The 19245-nt window shown below is 37.1% G+C and overlaps 1 protein-coding gene across 2 annotated transcripts in view; it reads left to right on the plus strand.

Annotated features, from left to right (window-relative positions):
- Nucleotides 1-19245, plus strand: part of LOC150099795 (alpha-2-macroglobulin-like protein 1) — a 1007775-nt gene that overhangs the window by 138804 nt on the left and 849726 nt on the right. For both annotated transcript variants that reach the window (XM_090403789.1, XM_090403790.1), the window contains exon 3: nt 646-834. In XM_090403789.1, the coding sequence (XP_090259915.1) occupies nt 646-834 (189 nt within the window). The remainder of the gene's footprint in view (nt 1-645; nt 835-19245) is intronic.

A 19245-nucleotide genomic window follows, 5' to 3' on the forward strand; every position in this document is an offset into this window, starting at 1 on the left:
ATGTCCCAAAGGAATGGAAAAATTATAACATTGTTCCACTTCAAAGGTGGTAATAAGGTTACTGTAGAAGAAATTTTCTTATAGTGGGAATGGGAAAGGGGTAGCAAAGGAATGAGAAGTAGGTTATTTGCATAGAGAGTGGTTGGTGAGTGGAATGCATTGCCTGAGAGTATAGTGAATGAGTGTACTGTTTGATGAACATTGTATGTGTGTGTATATGTGACAGTGCATACCTCCTGCGATGAGTGTTGTGACTCCACCAAGGTCTGGTGAATTAAATAATAATAATAATAATAATAATAATAATAATATATTCTGGATGTCTGGAGTTATTACTTTGAAAGACTGTTCAGTGAAATAACCAGCGACAGATCAGTAGTGGAAAATATTTAAGAGGAGTGTAATCAGAAATACATAACAATACTGGAGAGTGCAATATTTAATTGTAGGCAAAGGTAGTGAGCCAGCATTTGAGGTTTGTTTGAAAATAAAGGGTTTGTGAGACACTCAAATATTAGTATATCCTGAGGTGGCATATATGCTTAAGTTGTGCAAATAAAAACTTGTATCTGTTGATTTTATATGTGCAGTCTGCTTTAGTAATGAAATTTATTATATTTATTTAATTTTGTTTGTTTCGAGTAGGACATAGTACGTGGGTGGAAATGTCAATACCATCAGTGACAGATACATCTGCAAGATTGCATGTAAAAGGAATTTTAAACCCTGCTGATGGTTATCAGATTAATTCTGTAAAGGAAGTTAGGCTTCGCCTTCAATCTGTTATTACTTTTATTCAAACAGATAAACCAATATACAAACCTGGGCAAATTGGTGAGTATGCTGAATATTGGTTTGGTATTACTCATTTTGATATTAACATTTGATATTTCTGGTAGCCAGTATTATTATTATATGCGTTATATGCATGTGTGTGTATGCATAATGAAGCTTCGTTATTTTGTTTTTATTTTGTTACTTAGTTTTGTTATTTTACTTAACAGGATCATGGTCTTAGAAACTTGAACCAAAAACTAATTTGTAGAGGTTTAGCCAAGGTGAAGTATATAGGCTTTGGAAAAGTTACAATGTTAGCTAAGGGGTTAGATTAACACATCAGAATTCATTATAGGAACTGAGTTGTATTTTGTTGGATGTTGTGCAACACTCTGAAGGGAGGGTTACAGTATTACAAAATCAGTTAAGGGTTCAGATCAGCACTGAGAATTTAATACAGGAAATGATTGGCATTTTGTTGGATGTTGTGCAGTACTCAGAGGGGAGGAAATGTGATGAGGTGTTGAGTATCTGGATTGTGGGATTGGATAACATATTAGATGCATTTTAGGGAATGTGCAAAAGAGTTGACTGTACCCCTGATTTTGTTGTTTTATGAAATAGGAATGGTCATACAGAACTAAGTGGATTTATCTTGATCGTTTGCTCACCGTCTACTTGCATTTTATGATAAAGTGTCAAATGTGCTGTGATATTCCTAGACTTTGTGATGGCATTTAGTGAACAATGCCAGCAAGTTATGTATTATTATCATTGTCATTATTATTTTCTTGGACATCTTTATGGAGTCAGACTCATCATGGGAGGCCTGTACTAATAATTTTTCACACAATGCTTATGTCCTTGCACTCATTCACTGACAAAACACGCACAACTGCTTCTGACAATCCATTCTGTCCATTCATCGTCCTCCAAGTGAAAAATCTAATCCTCACACCCTTGATAACCACACTCATACACACTTTCTATGGTCGACCTCTCATCTCTCTCTCTTTTCCTTCCATGTATTTAGAAAAGTCTTCTGTGTCAACCTTATATATTCCTTTCATAACTCACCATCATCATCATCATCATCAAATTTCTGATATGTATCCTCAAGGAGTATACAGGATGATGTGATAGTAATACATGATTAAGTTTATATTATTATTAACTTCTTTTCAGCAGTTTTTTTCCAAATTAGTCCATTAATTATCAGGATTCCAATATTGTTATATCTTATATTTAATTGCATCAGTCCACCTAGATGTAATCTATATGCAGCCTGATCAGACCACATACAGATTACAGATCAGGCCTCACACAATGAAACCGTAATTTCCTTAATTTGACATATCATTGTCCTCTACATTATAGCCATGATCAGTTGTGCTGTCCTTACAATTTTAGCAATGTTTGTTTTCTAAACTTTAGGTCCTTATCCACCATCAACCCCGATCTCTTGTCTTATCTACCTCTTCTAAGATATCTCCACCAGTTGTATGCTTTATATTCCAACTTGGCTTCTCAAAATTTAAAATGTTGCCCCTTGCAACATTGACTTGGCTACATCATTTACTTGCCATTCATATAGTCTTTTGAAGTCCTCTTGAATAAATTGTGCTCTACTCCTCACTCATAGGTCTTCCTACCTTTGCATCATTTGCAAACAGCTGATTATCCCATTCAAGCCTTTCCCCAATATTATTATTATTATTATTACGTGACACCTCCAGAGAGTCCAAAGGACTCATCGAGGGAGGACACCTACTCTACAACTCTGTCTTCACCACTCAATCCACCAACTATAATGAACCACAACTTCCCTCATCATCTAAACCAATGCCATCTACTTCCCATCACCACCACCACTAGTATTTTCACAGACAATCGCAAACATCCATGCTCACGGTGGGATTCAAAAACCTGCAGCCTTTTGACTGGAGAGTGGATACACTAACCACTTGGCCAACCAGGCCGACACTATTTCATTAACATACAAGTTAGACAGCAACAACCCTAAAACAGATCCATGGGGCACACTGACCTTCCACTTTTAGAATATTGCTCTTCCATACGTGACTTGCTGATACCTATTTCTTTGAAAGAAATACACTGCTTTGTTGAGCTTTATAGTCTATTTTTGAGTTAAGGATTCAAAATATGCTCACCTGCACATTTATATTATTATACTCCTTATCCACCATTTCCCTTGTGTTGTTTGTTGCAATAATTGCTTACCACCTGTTGTTATAGGCTGTATTTATTGTTATTTCCCTCCTTCTGTTATTTTGTCATTCATTTTGTTTTACCTACAGCAGAGGCACTTCTGCTCATCATACTTTGCATTTGATTTGCATTGCCATGAAGCTTCTGATTGTCCAATGGATGTACTCATGGATGTTTCTGATTGAACAGAGAAAGTGTAGGGTTCTCAGGCAGTTCTGGCATGTTATATGATTTTCTTCCCCCATTAGGTCTTCCTAGCATATATATAATACTTCAGGATCATTCTAGCTTTGGCAATACTAGTATGATTGCTAAGATGGCAACATCCTTTGTTCTCATGTTGTTGGTTAACAGCTGATTGTTATATGCTCCTTATACAGCCATTTTTTTTCAAACTTTGATAACTTATAATTTATGTACCACTTGGCAGATAATGATTTTTACACACCAATATTTTTAGCTTCATGAACAGAGCTTGATACGTGTCAAATATTAATCCACAAGTAAAAAACAACTAAGTACTCAAGAAATCAGAGCGTTTTCTTGTTCAAACACTACTTGTTCTCCTGCTTAACTTCTAACATTCTTTTTTTGTACTTTCATGGGTGTTGCTCCATCGAACTGGCCATCACCATTTTCTTGCTTTCCTCTAATCATGTGAGAACATGAGCACTCACACTTCAACATCCATAAGCAGTTCGACTCCAGACTTATCAGATCAGCTTCTCATCATTTTTCTTCATTCTATCTATATCTGTTTTTTTTTTGAACATCCTTCCCCATGTTGTTATTCCTAATGAATACAGTCTTATACTTTTCAAAAAAAAAATGTTGATAAATTTTTCTGTTGTTCTTAAACCATTTGGCAACTCAAGACACTGTTGTTGTGTTATAGGTTTTGTGATTTCTTGTGTGTTGGATTAATATATATATATATTGAAGTGGAGGTGAGTAGTCTATTGCATAACCTCAATGTCAATACATCTGTGGGATTGGATGGTATACCAGCTCGTGTTGTACGAGAAGCAGCTAAAGAATTATCAGTACCCTTGACCATTTTGTTTAATTTGAGTCTCGGGTCTGGGTTAGTCCCGAGTGGAAAGAGGGGAAAATAGTTCCACTGCATAAAGGTGGTTCCAAGACTGCTGTTGTAAATTACCGACCGATTAGCATATCAGTAATCATTGTCAAGGTCTTAGAGAAATTAGTCAATAAAAGAATACAGGATTGGATAGATGAAAATGGGATGTTGTATGGGGGACAACATGGTTTTGTGAAAGGTGGATCATGCCTCAGTAACTTGCTCACGTTTTATAACACAGTGATGGCTGAACTGGATATGAATTCTACTGGACCTTGCAAAGGCCTTTGACATGGAACCTTAATCAGTAAACTGGAGCAGATGGGGATAGATATAGGGTTGGTGAGATGGATAGGAGGGTGGTTGAAGGAGTGATACCAGAGAGTGGTTTATTCCGGAGTGGAATCTAAAAGACGTCTTGTGACTAGTGGAGTGTCGCAGGGCTCTGTTCTTGGACCACTGCTTTTCAATTTGTTCATCAATGATATTGGAAAGGATTTGAGAGGAAGTGTTCACTTGTTTGCTGATGATGCAAAGTTGGGTAGAGCAATTGTGAGTGCACAGGATGTCAAAATTTTACAGGATGATTTGGATAGTTTGGAGGACTGGGCTAGGAAAAATGGATGTCAATTTAATGTGGCAAAGTGTAAGGTTATGCACTTTGGGGTGAAAAGAATAGCAGCAGTTTATCGCATTGGTGGAACCGTACTCCAGGAGATTGATGAGGCCAGGGATTTGGGAGTGTTGGTGGATAGGGAGTTGAAGTTTAGGGGGCACATTGCAAAAGTGACTAAAACAGCTCACCAAATTACTTGGCTTCAGAAAAATACTTTAACATGTAGAGACAAACAAGTTGTTGTTCCTCTGTATTGAGCCTTGATAAGACCCCATCTGGACTTCTGTGCCCAGTTATGGGCACCAGGGTTTCTTCGTTATGGGGAGGAAGTGGAGGGTCCAGAGACGAGTGACCAAGATGATAGCAGGTCTGTGGAATGAACCTTATGAGAATAGGTTGAAGATTTGTGGGTTGCAGAAATTGGATGATAGGCGAAGGAGGGGTGATATGATTGAGACATTCAAATTACTGAAGGGTTTTTATAAGATTGATCCAGAAGATATTTTTGAAAATATGACTGGTGGTGGGAGAACTAGGGGCCATGCATGGAAGCTGGGCAAGAGCGTGGTTGACAAGGGTGTTAGAGCTAGGTTTTTTACTTGGAGAGTGGTGAATGAGTGGAATAAGCTTCCAGAGTCTGTTGCGGGTGCTTCTACCATGAATGAGTTCAAGGCAAGGTATGATAGATACTGTGTGAATGTTGAATAGTTGTTCTTGACATGATGTTAGGGCCTCCCTTGATGTGTCTGTCGACTCCTTGGAGTTTCCCGGAACAATAATAATATATATATATATATACAGGGTGTTCGGGATAAATTTGACAGTTTCGTAAGGAAAAAGAAAATCTTCTTTGTATCTATTAAATTTAATGAATTGACAAAAAAACATTACAGGCAGAGTTAATTACAATACTATCAACAAGATTTACTCAAAATAACCACCATTAGCATCGATCACAGCTTCAATTCTGCTTCGGAACCTCGAACAAGCTGATGCTACAGTCTCCCTGGGAAGGGCCGCAAAAACTGTTTTAATTTTATCCATTAACTGGGCTTTTGTATTACTGGAAGTGCGATTGGTGTCTTTTTCAACTGCGTCCCATACAAAATAATCCATGGGGTTAAGGTCTGGGGAGTTTGGAGGCCAAACATTTGGACTGGTGAAGTCGTAGAAATTTTCAGACAACCATTTTTGACTTTTCCCAGCGGTGTGGCAAGGGGCCGAATCCTGCTGCCATACATACGGCCTACCATTGGCTACCCTTGTTATCCAGGGCTTGACTACAGTTAGCAACTCCACAAACAAAGCCCGAATTCCAATGCCAGGGTTCTTCAACACCTGTTCCTGCAGATTTGCAAGGAATTCTGCTGTACGAACGCAATCAGATCGTCTGCTAGGGATCTTTCTTCTTGCTACATCCTCGTAGTCACCATTGCAAGTCTCTAGTTCATGCCTGATTGTTTTTACTGTATTCAGGGAGCATTGGGCAGCAGTCGTAATATCCTTATTTTGATGGCGGGCACGAATCATCATGATACAAGTTATTCTCTTCCATGATTCAGGTGGGTTCCAGCTATCCATCCTTTCTGACATCTTGTATATGAATGAAGAAGGGTCCAAACTTTTAAATGAAGAGAAGTGTGTGTTAATACATGTAACTTACGGAAAAATATAATTAATTATAAATATGTCAAATTTATCCCGAACACCCTGTATATATATATAAAATCAGACAACTGGAAAGTAATATTTTTAATCCTTTGAGCTCTGATTTATTAGACCTCGTTATTTGCATATGAATAAATGGAGATATTAATGCTTATGAAAAGGTACTCAAAATTTTAAGCATAATTATGAGAACTTAGAAACCTAGAATGTTTGCAAAAACTAGGTAAATTACCAAAAGATAACTAGGTTATTCATTATTCTAACCATTCTTTAACAGAGGATCAAATATTTTGAAAGTTTATTTTTCACTTGGTCAGACTATAATAAATTTAGTTTAATCCTTTATCCAAGTGTGTGCAAACAAAGTTTGCGCCTGAAAGTATCTTCAGGACGGGGACAAAGTGGTACAACACCGGGCGACTCCTTGCAAAGGTGGAGCAAGCTTCACTTGGGCAAGTGAAAAATAAACTTTCAACATCTTTCTCTAAATCCAGAGTAATTTAATAAAAAGGTGGCAAACCGTTTGGCAACTCCTATAGGAGGAGATTACCTTGCTAATGCTTCTGCCTTGGTATCTCCACTTGAGCCTGGTTCCCACTGAAGAGACCTCAATAATGGTCGAAACTAGTCTGGGTAGTGGCCCTTCCCTTAATGCATAACATTATACATATCCGCAAGGAGATGTGTTTTGCATTGTGGGAGATACTGAGATAGGAATGCTGGTGGCTTGCTCCACCTTTGCAAGGAGTCACTCACCCGGTGTTGTACCACTTTGCCCCCGTCCTGAAGATACTTTCAGGCGCAAACTTTGTTTGCACACACTTGGATAAAGGATTAAACTAAATTTATTATAGAGGATCAAATAAATGCACTACATTTGATATCATAGATTTGTTGACTAATATCCCAGACATATCCTACATCTTGATTTTCTGCCACAGAATGTAACATTACTCATTTTTCTAGTCACAATGCTAAGTTATACTTTGAATCTGCCAAAGCCATTTATGGTTCAAATACACCAAGATTTGCAGTTCAAAAAACAGTATCAGAAATTCCCACCAGGAGTTGACCTAATTATCTTAACAAATTGATTTATTAGATCTTAATAAAATTATTAATTAAAATTGTAATAATAATTATGAGTTTCCTAGAATACCTTCAAAGAAAAAGTGGTTAATTAATTCTCCAACTATATATGTTATCTGTGGTTCATTAGATCGAACAGTAGTTTAAAAAAACTCAGGGTATATCATGCTAGATCTCCTAGAATCTATTATTCCAAAGAACAGATCAGCTTTCCTTTGAGGTTAATAGTTTTATTAGAAGTTCTGTTTATAGAATCGTCAAATTCTGTTGGCAGTCCTACTTACAGAATTACCAACATTCTCATCATCATCATCATCATCAAATTCCTGCCATTTACCCTCAAGGGGTGTACAGGATATGACAGTACTACATGAAAAAATTACATCATTACTAACTTCCTATCTACAATTTTCCTCCAAATCAGTCTGTTACTTGTCAAGACTCCAACATTATCAGATCTTATATTTCTATCGTCTAAGGCACTTTGTACCATATCAATCCACCTATATCTTGGTCTTCCTCTGGGTCTTTTTCCTGCCAACCTGGCAGAGAACACTTGTTTTGCTAATCTTTCCTCGCCCATTCTATTTAAGTGACCATACCATCTGAGATTAGCTCTGCTAACGCATTCCTGGATGCTGACAATGTCAAGTTCTTTCCTAATATCCTCATTTTTAATATGATATTGCCATTGATGCCATCTGTTCACGCCTCTAATCTTTCTCAGGACTCTCATATCTGCGGTCTCTAGTCTTTAGTCAAGTGTTTTACTTCTGACCCAGCTCTCAGATCCATAAGTTAAAATTGGTTTGAACACAGTCTTGTATACAGCTAATTTAGTGTTCCGACTAATTTCTTTCTTATTCCATATGAATTTATTCAATTGACTTCCCACGATACCAGCTTTGCTGATTCTGTTGTCTATTTCTATATTTAGTTTACCATCTGTGCCTATCTGTGCCTAAGTAGCTGAAATGTTTTACTTGTTCCACAGGTTCTCCATTCACAACACAGTTGACATTTTCAATGATTCTGCCTATTTTCATTGTCTTTGTCTTTTTATTGCTGACCTTCATACCATATCTATTACAACAGCTATTCAATTTAGTCAGAGAATCTTGCAGACTTGTAGTGGATTTATTTAGAAGTATAACATCATACTGATTTGTAGAAATAAGATTCTTGTTCCATTGTATAAAGCTCAAATTAGGCCACACGTGGACTACTGTACACAGATTTGGTCATCTGGTTTTCAAAATGACGAAGAGATGTTGGACAGGATCCAGTGGTGACTGACTAAGGTAGTTTCTGATCTCTGGAATGTCCAATATGAGAAAAGGCTGAGAAGATGTAATTTAGAGTCTAGTGGATAGGAGGAAGAGGGGTGTAATTAAGACCTACGATTTAGTAAGGGGTTGTTACAGAATCAATGTTGGAGAGAAAACGGTTTTACAGAAAATGGTGGGAGATTAGGGAAGAACCAGAGGTCATCCATGGAAGCTGTATAAGGAGGGTGTGTGCAGTGGGAGTAAGAAGCAGTTTTTTTTGCATGCAGAGTTATGAATGATTGGGATGCCTCGCCTGAGAGGGTGGTGTCTGCAGAGAATTTTAGTGTATTTAATGTGCAGTATGATGAGCTGTGTGTGTATGACAAAAGGACCTCCTAGATGAGCCTGACTCCATGGGGTCTTAGAATAGCAATAATAATAAATCTGTCTTCATGGTCCATAGTAGAGCAAGGGAGACCTCTTAGCAAATGTCTGAAACACATTCCACTAGTTTGAAATGCTGCTCAGAGCCTGGATTCTATGTGAGATTCCAAACTCTCTGGCAATATCAGTAATTCTTCAGCCTTCTTCAAGCTTTCCAATAATTCTTCTCCATGTGAAAATGTTTTTTTTTCTGTTACTGAGAAGGCAAGGTCAGAGTTGGGCGCATCTACTGTGGTAAGAGAAGAAGATAAGTTTTTGTATTTAGTTATTTAGTATAGTTAAATGTAGTTTATACTTATAGTATTGCATAAGTAAATTAGCTTACAGCAGAGGGTATAATGTAGTGTAGTAAAGTGTTTAGTATTTAGCATTTAGTTGTTGTACTTCCTCAGCACTATTTGAATGATCGCAGTAGCCGCAGCTCCAATTACAAATGGCATGTTGCCAAGTCCTCGCCCATTTAAGGACTCTATTTTGCGTAACATAATAAAGGATTTTGCGGCATGCGGTGCTTGTGGTATGTATGCGTCCCGGCAGTTGGATATGTGGTGGGTGAGAGAAAGGGGAATGCAGATATGTGCAAAATGTAGGCAGTGGGAGGAACTTAGTGAGTTAGATATTACAATAACCAACCTCGTTGCATCTGGGGCAGGAGTATCCCAACCTAGAGAGACAAGTAGTGTGATAGGGTGAGAATGATGAGTGGAATATGAATGAAAAAATAAGAGTGGAGAGTGTGGGAAGGCTTGAATGATTATGAAGTTTTTGGCGATTGTCTTGATTAGGAGGATGAATGGCGAGCAAGAGTGACTAACTTGCAGAATGAGATAGATGAGCTGAAAGAGGAGGTGGAATATCTTGGGAATGAGATGGGAAGTATGAAAGGTGAGATTAGGCGAATCAGAGTAGGAGTGAAAAAGAGTTATGGGAATGATAGAAGAGGAGAGGAGAGAATAGAAACAGTAGAAGATAATGAATGAAAGAGAGTTATGGGAATGATAGAAGAGGCGAGAATAGAAACAGTAGAAGACAGGGAATGAAAGAGAGTTATGGGAATGATAGAAGAGGAGAGAATAGAAACAGTCAGAGAGAGGGAATGAGAAGAATGCGAGGGAGTGCTGGAACCAGGGATAGATTGATGTTAGGACAGCAGGTAAGAAGGGGAACACAGAGAGAAAGGGTTAGAGGAGAGAGAGAGAGTGAGGGATGCAGGTGAGTAATCAAGAAACAGAGTGGTAAGAGGTATGATGTATGGGGACTCAATGATCCATGTTGTGCAAGATAGGATGCCAGAAGAGTGTTTGCCTGGAGGAATGATAGAAAGTGTGGCTATGGCAATTAAGCGGTTGTGAAAGTGTGGATGAGATGATTGTGGGCACGAATGACTTGAGAGGCAGTGTAATTCAGGTGGCGAGAGATCTGAGATTCTTGCTTGAGGTTACGAAAGAAAATTACAAAATTAACAACAAACATAAAGTTTTTCATAATGAAGATTTATTTTCTTGATCCTAAGAATTAGTAATAATATTTTTGGTTTACAGATCAAGTGTTGATCAATTTTATTAACTCAACCAAGTTAATTAGTTTCGCCAAACTTTAATTGTTGGCGTCTTCAGGGAACTTACATATAGGCTGAAACAATCTCACAATTATGTATAACTATAAAACTGACAAGAATAATAAAAAACTGACTAGAATAATTACAAATAAAATAGTATCGAACGTGCATGAAACACGTATCACGTGTACAAGATTAGCTAGCTGTTGCTAAGGAACTTTCTGTAGTTTGTATTAAAGTTCATTTCTTTTGTTTTTAAAGATTTGATTAGGGTTTTCCATATCTCTGGGAGTATTAGGCCTTGATTTCTGTTAAGATTGACAGTAGAACGGGCGACTGTGGCTGCTTCTTTATGCCCAATTGTTGATGCAATAAACTCTCCTATCTTCTTATTGTCAAAACATTTCTCGAAACTCTTACAACAACACATCCACAACTCAGAGAGTTACATTAAAAACTCCAAACATTTTGTGGAAAAGCTAAAAAACATTAACATATCGGATAATGATCTTCTAGCCAGCCTAGATGTCACCTCTCTCTCTTTACAAATGTTCCTGTAGTGGAGGTCATTGACATCTTAGGTACCTTGTTCCCACAAGATATAACCTCATTGTTTGCTCACTGCCTAAATTCTAACTACTTTTCGTGGAAAAATAAGATCTACCAACAATTAACAGGTTTGGCGATGGGTAGCCCACTCTCACCTTCATGTGCTGACCTCTTTATGGAAGACTTAGAAAATAAAATCCTATCCCAAATTATTCCCAAACCTAAAATTTGGTTCAAATATGTGGACGATATCTTCATGTGGAATAACAATAAAGATGACCTATATGATTTTCTCAAAAAGATCAACTCCTTCCATCATTCTATTAAATTTACTCTGGAACTTGAAAGAGAAAAACAACTACCGTTTTTAGACATCTTAATCAAAAAACAAATTGATGGCAGTATAAATCTGTTGGTGTACAGAAAACCGACCAATACAGGTCACTACCTACATTTCAGCTCCTCTCACCACATCTCACATAAACTCAGCATTGTACACATGTTAAAGAAGGGAGCGATTCACATCACAACAGACGAGACCCTTCAAGATGAGTTAACATTAATTTCCAACAATCTGTACTTGAACGGCTATCCAAGAAGACTAGTCAATAAAGTCCTTTTCTCTGAACACCACAAAAAGAACAAGAAGATATTCAATATATAAAAATTATTGCAATTCCGTTTGTAAGTGGCATCTCCTACAAGCTCGCCAGCCTCCTCAAACAACACAAAATAAGAGTAACATTTAAACCAATAGAATCTATTCGTAAACTACTAAGATCTCCAAAAGACAACCACCCTTTCTATAAATATGCTGGAGTTTATAATATTCCATGCTCATGTGGCTCTGGTTACATCGGACAGACTTCGAGAAGCCTTGAAATCAGGCAGAAAGAGCACATTGGCTATGTCAAAAACAACCGACAGGACATTTCTGGCCTATCGTCTCATTTCTCTACAACTAACCATCGAGTGGGACAAAAGTTGTTCCCCTTACTTAGAGGAAGATTACCATTCAAGAATTTTCAAAGAAGCAGCCACAGTCGCCATTCTACTGTCAACCTTAACAGAAAGCAAGGCTTAATACTCCCAGAGATATGGAAAACCCTAATCAAATCTTTAAAAACAAAAGAAATGAACTTTAATACAAACTACAGAAAGTTCCTTAGCAACAGCTAGCTAATCTTGTACACGTGATACGTGTTTCACGCACGTTCGGTACTATTTTATTTGTAATTATTCTAGTCAGTTTTTTACAGTTATTCTTGTCAGTTTTATAGTTACACATAATTGTGAGATTGTTTCAGCCTATATGTAAGTTCCCTGAAGACGCCAACAATTAAAGTTTGGCGAAACTAGTTAGTTAAGTTAATAAAATTGATCAACACTTGATCTGTAAACCAAAAATATTATTACTAAAACATAAAGCTTTGTTTGTTGTTGAACAAACATAAAGCGTTAAACTGGTTTAGCATTAAACCAGTTAACACTACAGTTATTGGTAAACATAACAATCTTATTGAAGAAATTAAAAAACTTAATGGTGTAGATTTATGACCAAACTAGTTTGCATGTTCTCTAATCTAAACTACTGAGAAAACTTTTTCATGTGCAAAAATTATTCTAAATTTTTTGCTCGACTATCTGACTTAAATAAATATTTTATTTATGTTATTTATGCATATATATATATATGACTGTTTAAAAACATTATTAAGCCATCCTAGTGGAAAAAAAAAAAAAAGTCCTGATTTGCCATATGACAAAATTCAGTATACAATGGTGGGCTTGAACCTAATATATGATCAGGATATGCTTGTATATATATAGATAGACAGATAGACTTTCAGGTAATAAGTAACATCATGGTTTTCAACCTATAAAGTGTCTATATAGAGAGAATTTATGGGCAAGAAACCATGGTATTTCTTATTATTCAACTATTCTTTATTACTTAAAGTTCCTCTATCAGCAGATGTTAGAACTACAGTCCAAAGAAAATCCTGAGGAATTATTTTGTAACATGGTCAGTAAGGGGAGAAATATTTGTGGATAAATGAACTTATTAGTGACTATTTGGTAAAGTGACCAGTGCAGATAATATAGACGAAGAGTTAAATGATCTGTTTATTGGAACATTTCATCCTGGAAAAGTAGTTTTCCTGGAAAGATGAGAATGGTTGAAAGCTTAGGAGTGCATCAGGAAAATATGTTCAGAATACTGAGTTCTCTAGAAGTCAATAAGACAGTGGGACTGGCTGGAATTTCACTGAACATTTTACAAGATTGTGCTAAAGAAGTGACAGCTCCATTAACATGGCTATTCCAGTTAATAGATGGAGGATAAGATTCTTCCATTGCACAAGGGTAGTGATAGAATGCAGGCATCAAACTATAGACCAGTTTGTATTTCTTGTGTGGTCATTAAGAGTTTGGAGAAACTATTGAGAGATAATATACAAAATTAGGCAGGTGAGGATAATATTTGTGAAGGTCAGCATGGATTTGTTAAAAGGCTGTCTTGGTTCAGCAATTTGCTTCTATTTTATGATAAAGTGACAAGAGAGGTTGATGAGGAAAATTCATATACTGCCATTTTCTTTAGATTTTGCAAAGGCATTTGATAAGGTGTCACATGATAATTTGATATTTATGCAACATATGAGGTTAGATAGAATTGAATTGGATATTGGCTGTGTGATAAATATCAGAGTTGTGTATGGGAAAGCTGTATCAAAGAAGAGGAAGGCTACAAGTGGGGTGCCACGGGGATTGGTACTGGGACACTTGCTTTTTAATTTTAACCTTTATGCCAATGATATTGTCATGGGGTTGCAGGGAGATATTCAATTATTTGCAGATGATGTGAAGCTTAGAAGGATTATTAGTAATAATGCCCATCTGTTAATTTTTCAGGTGGATTTAATTAAGCAGAACAAATGGATAAATAATGGGGATTTCGGTTTAATACAACTAAATGCATTAATTATTATGATTGTTATTATGAGGGTTCAATAAGTCCATGCAAAAATGAAGAAAACAATTTTTTTAGGACAAACATTTTTTATTTTTCAACATAGTCTCCTCTGAGGTCTATACACTTAGTCCAGCGATGCTCGAGTTCTTTTATCCCATCCATATAGTATGATTTGTCCAACTCTTCAAAATAGGTAGTTGTTTCGGCAATCACCTCATCGTTTGATGAAAATCTCTTTCCTGCCAGCCATTTTTTCATGTTTGGAAACAGATAGTAGTCCGAGGGAGTCAAATCTGGAGAGTGGGGGGGGGGGAGGATGCGAAAGGACTTTGTAGCATAAATCGAACAGTTTTGCAGTCACAGTTTCAGAAGAGTGAGCAGGTGCATTGTCGTAGTGAAAAAGAATTTTCTTTTTCGCCAAGTGTGGTCGTTTTTCCTTTATTTCATTATTTAAACGATCCAGCAAAGGTGCATAATATACTCCGGTAATTGTTTTGCCCATTTCCAAGAAGTCTATGAAGATTATGCCATGAGCATCCCAGAAGACAGTGGCCATAACCTTTCCTGCTGAAGGAGTGGTTTTTGCTTTCTTTGGTGCAGATTCCCCATTTGCAATCCATTGTTTTAACTGTTCGTTGGTCTCAGGGGTAGTGATGAATCCATGTTTCATCCACTGTTACGAAACAACACAAAAATTCCTCTGGATTCCGTTGAAACAGCTTCAAGCTATCCTTGCAACAGTACACGTTAACACTTTTGATCCAGTGTGAGCAAACGCAGCACCCATCTTGCAGATAGTTTTCTCACATGTAAATGTTCATGTAAAATATTATGTACATGGTCATTTGAGATGCCCATAGCCTTAGCAGTTTCATGCACCTTCACTCTTCTATCATCCATCACCATATCATGGATTTTTTTCAATTATTTCTAGAGTAGTGACCTCATCAGGGCGTCCAGAACATTCACTGTCACTTGTGCTCATATGACCACTTCGAAAGTTACTAAACCACTTATAAACCATTCTAATTGAAAGTGCAGACTCACCATAATGTTTATGAAGCTTAGCTTTAGTTTCCTGAGTTGTTTTGCCTTTCAAAAATAATGTTTAATCACTACACGAAATTCTTTCTCATCCATTTTTCACAAAGCACGGTACTTGATTGATTCAAATGAATGCCAAACACAGAGTAATAGATCTATCTGACTGAAACTTAGTATATGATCCTCCAACAGTTGCAGCAACTAAAAATAACCTCGACATGTACTGGTGGCGCCATCTCTTAGACTTTGCACGTATTTATCGAACAGCCCTTGTATTTCCCAGGAATCTCCATGGAGTCCTAAGACTCATTGCACGAGTTCCAAACTATCAATACAATATCTATCATACCTCTCCTTGAAACCATTAACAGACAAAATACTCCTAACTGACTCAGGCAATCCATTCCATTCATTCACCACTGTCAAAGTAAAAAATGTAATCCTGACATCCTTGCAAACCACACTCTTACCCAACTTCCAGGGATGATCTCTTGTTCTGTCTCCTCTAGCCAAGTGCTAAAACATTTCTCCTGCATCATTCCTATAAAAGCCTTTAAGTAATTTAAATGTTTCTATTTTATCCCCTTTTTTTGCCTATCAATCAACTTTTGCAATCCACAAACCCTCAATCTATCCTCATAGGGAGTATTCCATAGACAACTCACCCTCTGGGTCACTCTTCCCTGGATCCACTTCCTCATTCCAGATGTGATCGTATCAAAACTTTTAAAGAGGAATGATAACTCCCTTATCGTTGCTTGTTAGTGTGTTCTTCAATAGCCAAATAATCCTGTGAACTACTCTGGCAACTTTAGCAATATGTCCTCTAAACTTCAGCTCTCTATCCACTATCACCTCAAATCTCTGTATTGATCAGTTTCATGGAGTACAGTTCCCTTAATGTGGTATGCGGCTTATAATCTTTGTATGCCAGATGCATAACTCTACATTATTTGACATTAAATTAGCATTTGTTATGTTTTGGCCATACTGTCAGCCTGTTTAAACAATCCTGCAAGCTGTCTACATCATCTTGATTAACTATTACCCTACCCAACTTTGCATTATCAGTAAACAACTGAATATCTCCATTCAAATTATTTCCTATATCATTTATGTACACATTAAACAGCAGTGGTCGAAGTACAGAATGTAGCACACCACTAGTCACCTGCCTTCTCCTGGATTTTTCTCTTCCATATATTACCTTTTGGTATCTGTCTATTAGCTCCTCTTTTATCCATATCACCAGTTTCCTATGCATCCCCATATGTTGCAGTTTGCATAACAGAGTTCCATGTGGTATCCTGTCAAACTCCTTTACAAAATCCAGCAGTATCATTGTGTAGCCATTCCCTTTATCCAACAACTCAGCTGTTACTCTATTATAAAAAGTTAGTAAATTACTAAGTCATGACCAATCTTTCACAAAGCCATGCTGCTCCTCATAGAGTATCATATTCTTATCCACTGATTCCTGAATTCTCTTTTTGGCTAACTTTTCAAGTCTTTTACACCATTCCTGAGATACTGATTGGTCTATAATTTGCCACCACAGAATTAGATCCTCCTTGATGCAAAGGAATTATTTTACTATTCTTCCACTCTCTTGGGACTTTGCAAGAGAGCTGAGAATTAAATTAAACAGCCAGATCAAAAGCATTCCCTTTCACATTGTTGTGAAATGCGAGCTGATATCCCATCCAATCCCACAGCTATATTTGAATTCAGATTCTGCAATATATTAAGTACCTCCAATTTTTCAACTGCTGTTCTCACATCAGTCCCTGTCACCTTTGTCATAACAATATCTTCACTTGAATGATAATACCCTTCCAAAATGATTACTGAGTAACTCAACAATTTTGTGTACCTCCTTTACCTTTCTACCGTCTGTGCTCATTAAAATTATCCTTCCATAGTCATTCTTCCTCTTACTTGCCACATAATGAAAAAACACTTTGAGATTTCCTTTTGCATGTTTAGCTAATTTCTTATGAGCCTGTGTAGCTCAGTGGATGTGGCGTTTGCACACCACCGCGCTAGGCCGCACGAAGGAAGTCTTGGTTTCGAGTCTAGTCGGCGACTAGAGGAAATTTTTCTAAGCCTTTTTTCGACCGGTTCCCGAGTTAGTCGATCTCTGGCACGGGCAAGCAGGTTTTTCCTCCCGGAAACTCGGGTTTTTCGTCCTGTAAACTCAAGAAAATCGACCGTAGAACCCACATTATTTCAGACATTAAATATATTGTGTTAGGGTTAGATACCACGAGATGGCGGCACATTTGAGCCGTCTCTCTTCACTGCGTACCGCTTAATTAGTGATAGCCTTGGGCCATCTGTCTCTGATTGGGTACCAGTGGAGATTGAATTGCCCACTCAGTCTCCAAAAGTTAGATAGGGCTAAATGGCCTCGCCTACTCCCGTATATACGGGAATAAAAAGGCGTTAGCTGATTTTTTTAGCTGATTTTTTTAGCTAATTTCTTCTCATAATCTGTTTTTGCCTTCTTTATCATGTTGGTTACCTTTCTTCCCTAATCCTTGTACGTTTCATGGGTTAGCTGGTCACCTTTTTCTTTATATACCCTCCACAACATTTTCTTTGTTTGCAGCTCATGCTTAATGGTACTGCTCATCCATTTAACTCCTACCCAATTTACCCTCCTGGGTATACAGTATAATATAATATAAAACATCTACAACACTCTTTCCACTGCCATTCTCATATCAAAATCCATTTTCTCTAGGCAATGAATACATTTGCACCACATTTCACAAAATCGGCAACGTCAAACCCCCTGCTCAACAACGTTTGGTTGCCTTCGTTCTCATTCTCATCAGTCAGCACCATGGTTTAGCAAACCACATATTATATGTAAAATACAGGATTTAGTGGAACAAAACCAAAGTATTACATAAAAAGTTATTTTCTTCTGGAAAGACTGTACAAAGAAGTGCATATTCACAATCAAAACCTTAATAAAAAAGATTGCCTTAAACTTTCTCAATTTTGGGAATTTATACTGACTAATACTGAACAATTAATTAAACTGATTAATTAATTGTTTATATTTAAAATATTTTATTAACTAATTTATTTTATTGTAATTATTTTTGGATATGTATTAATGCAGATGGAGCTATTCTCCTGCAGCTGATAGTACATGAGCAATATCATCTGCTTACGGTGTAACTGATGTCTCTTTTTTGTGATTGTTTTATTATTATTATTATTACTATTATTACGGGTATCTCCATGGAGTCAGTAGACTCATCACAGGAGACCCAACGTATCAAAACAATATCTATCATATCTCTTCTTGAATTCATTTACAGACGAAGAACTCACAACTGAATCATTCAATGCATTCCACTCATTCACCAACCTCCAGGTGAAAAACCTTATTCTCACTCCCTTGTTAACCACACTTTTCCTTAATTTCCATGGATGACCTCTTGTTCTTCCATCACTATCACACAGCTGAAACATTTTCCCTGCATCAATCTTATAGAAACATTTTAGTAATTTAAATGTCTCTATCATATCCCCTCTTCTCTGCCTATCAACCAACCTCTGCCATCCACAAGCTCTCAATCTGTCAATGTAGGGAGCATTTTTTACATCACTCACCAACTTAGTCACTCTCCTCTGAACCCTCTCCACAACTTCCTCATCTCCAAGGAATCCAGGTGATCAGACCTGAGCACAGTAATCCAAATGTGGAAGTATCAATACTTTATAAAGGGGAATAATAACTTATTTATCTCGACAATTCCTTTGCACATTCACGCACACCCGAGCTAATATTTCATCTAAACCTACAGCAGTGTTTGCATTTAAATTTTGCAATATACTAAGTACTTGTAATTTCTTAACTTCAATTCTCACATCAGTTGTTGCTACAGGTACACAGATATCCTCACTTGGGTGATAGACTTTTGAAAA

The sequence above is a fragment of the Typopeltis vanoorti genome, chromosome 14 (genome assembly GCF_054136105.1).
Source record: "Typopeltis vanoorti isolate ZY-2024b chromosome 14, IOZ_Tvanoo_1.0, whole genome shotgun sequence".
Taxonomy (NCBI): domain Eukaryota; kingdom Metazoa; phylum Arthropoda; class Arachnida; order Uropygi; family Thelyphonidae; genus Typopeltis; species Typopeltis vanoorti.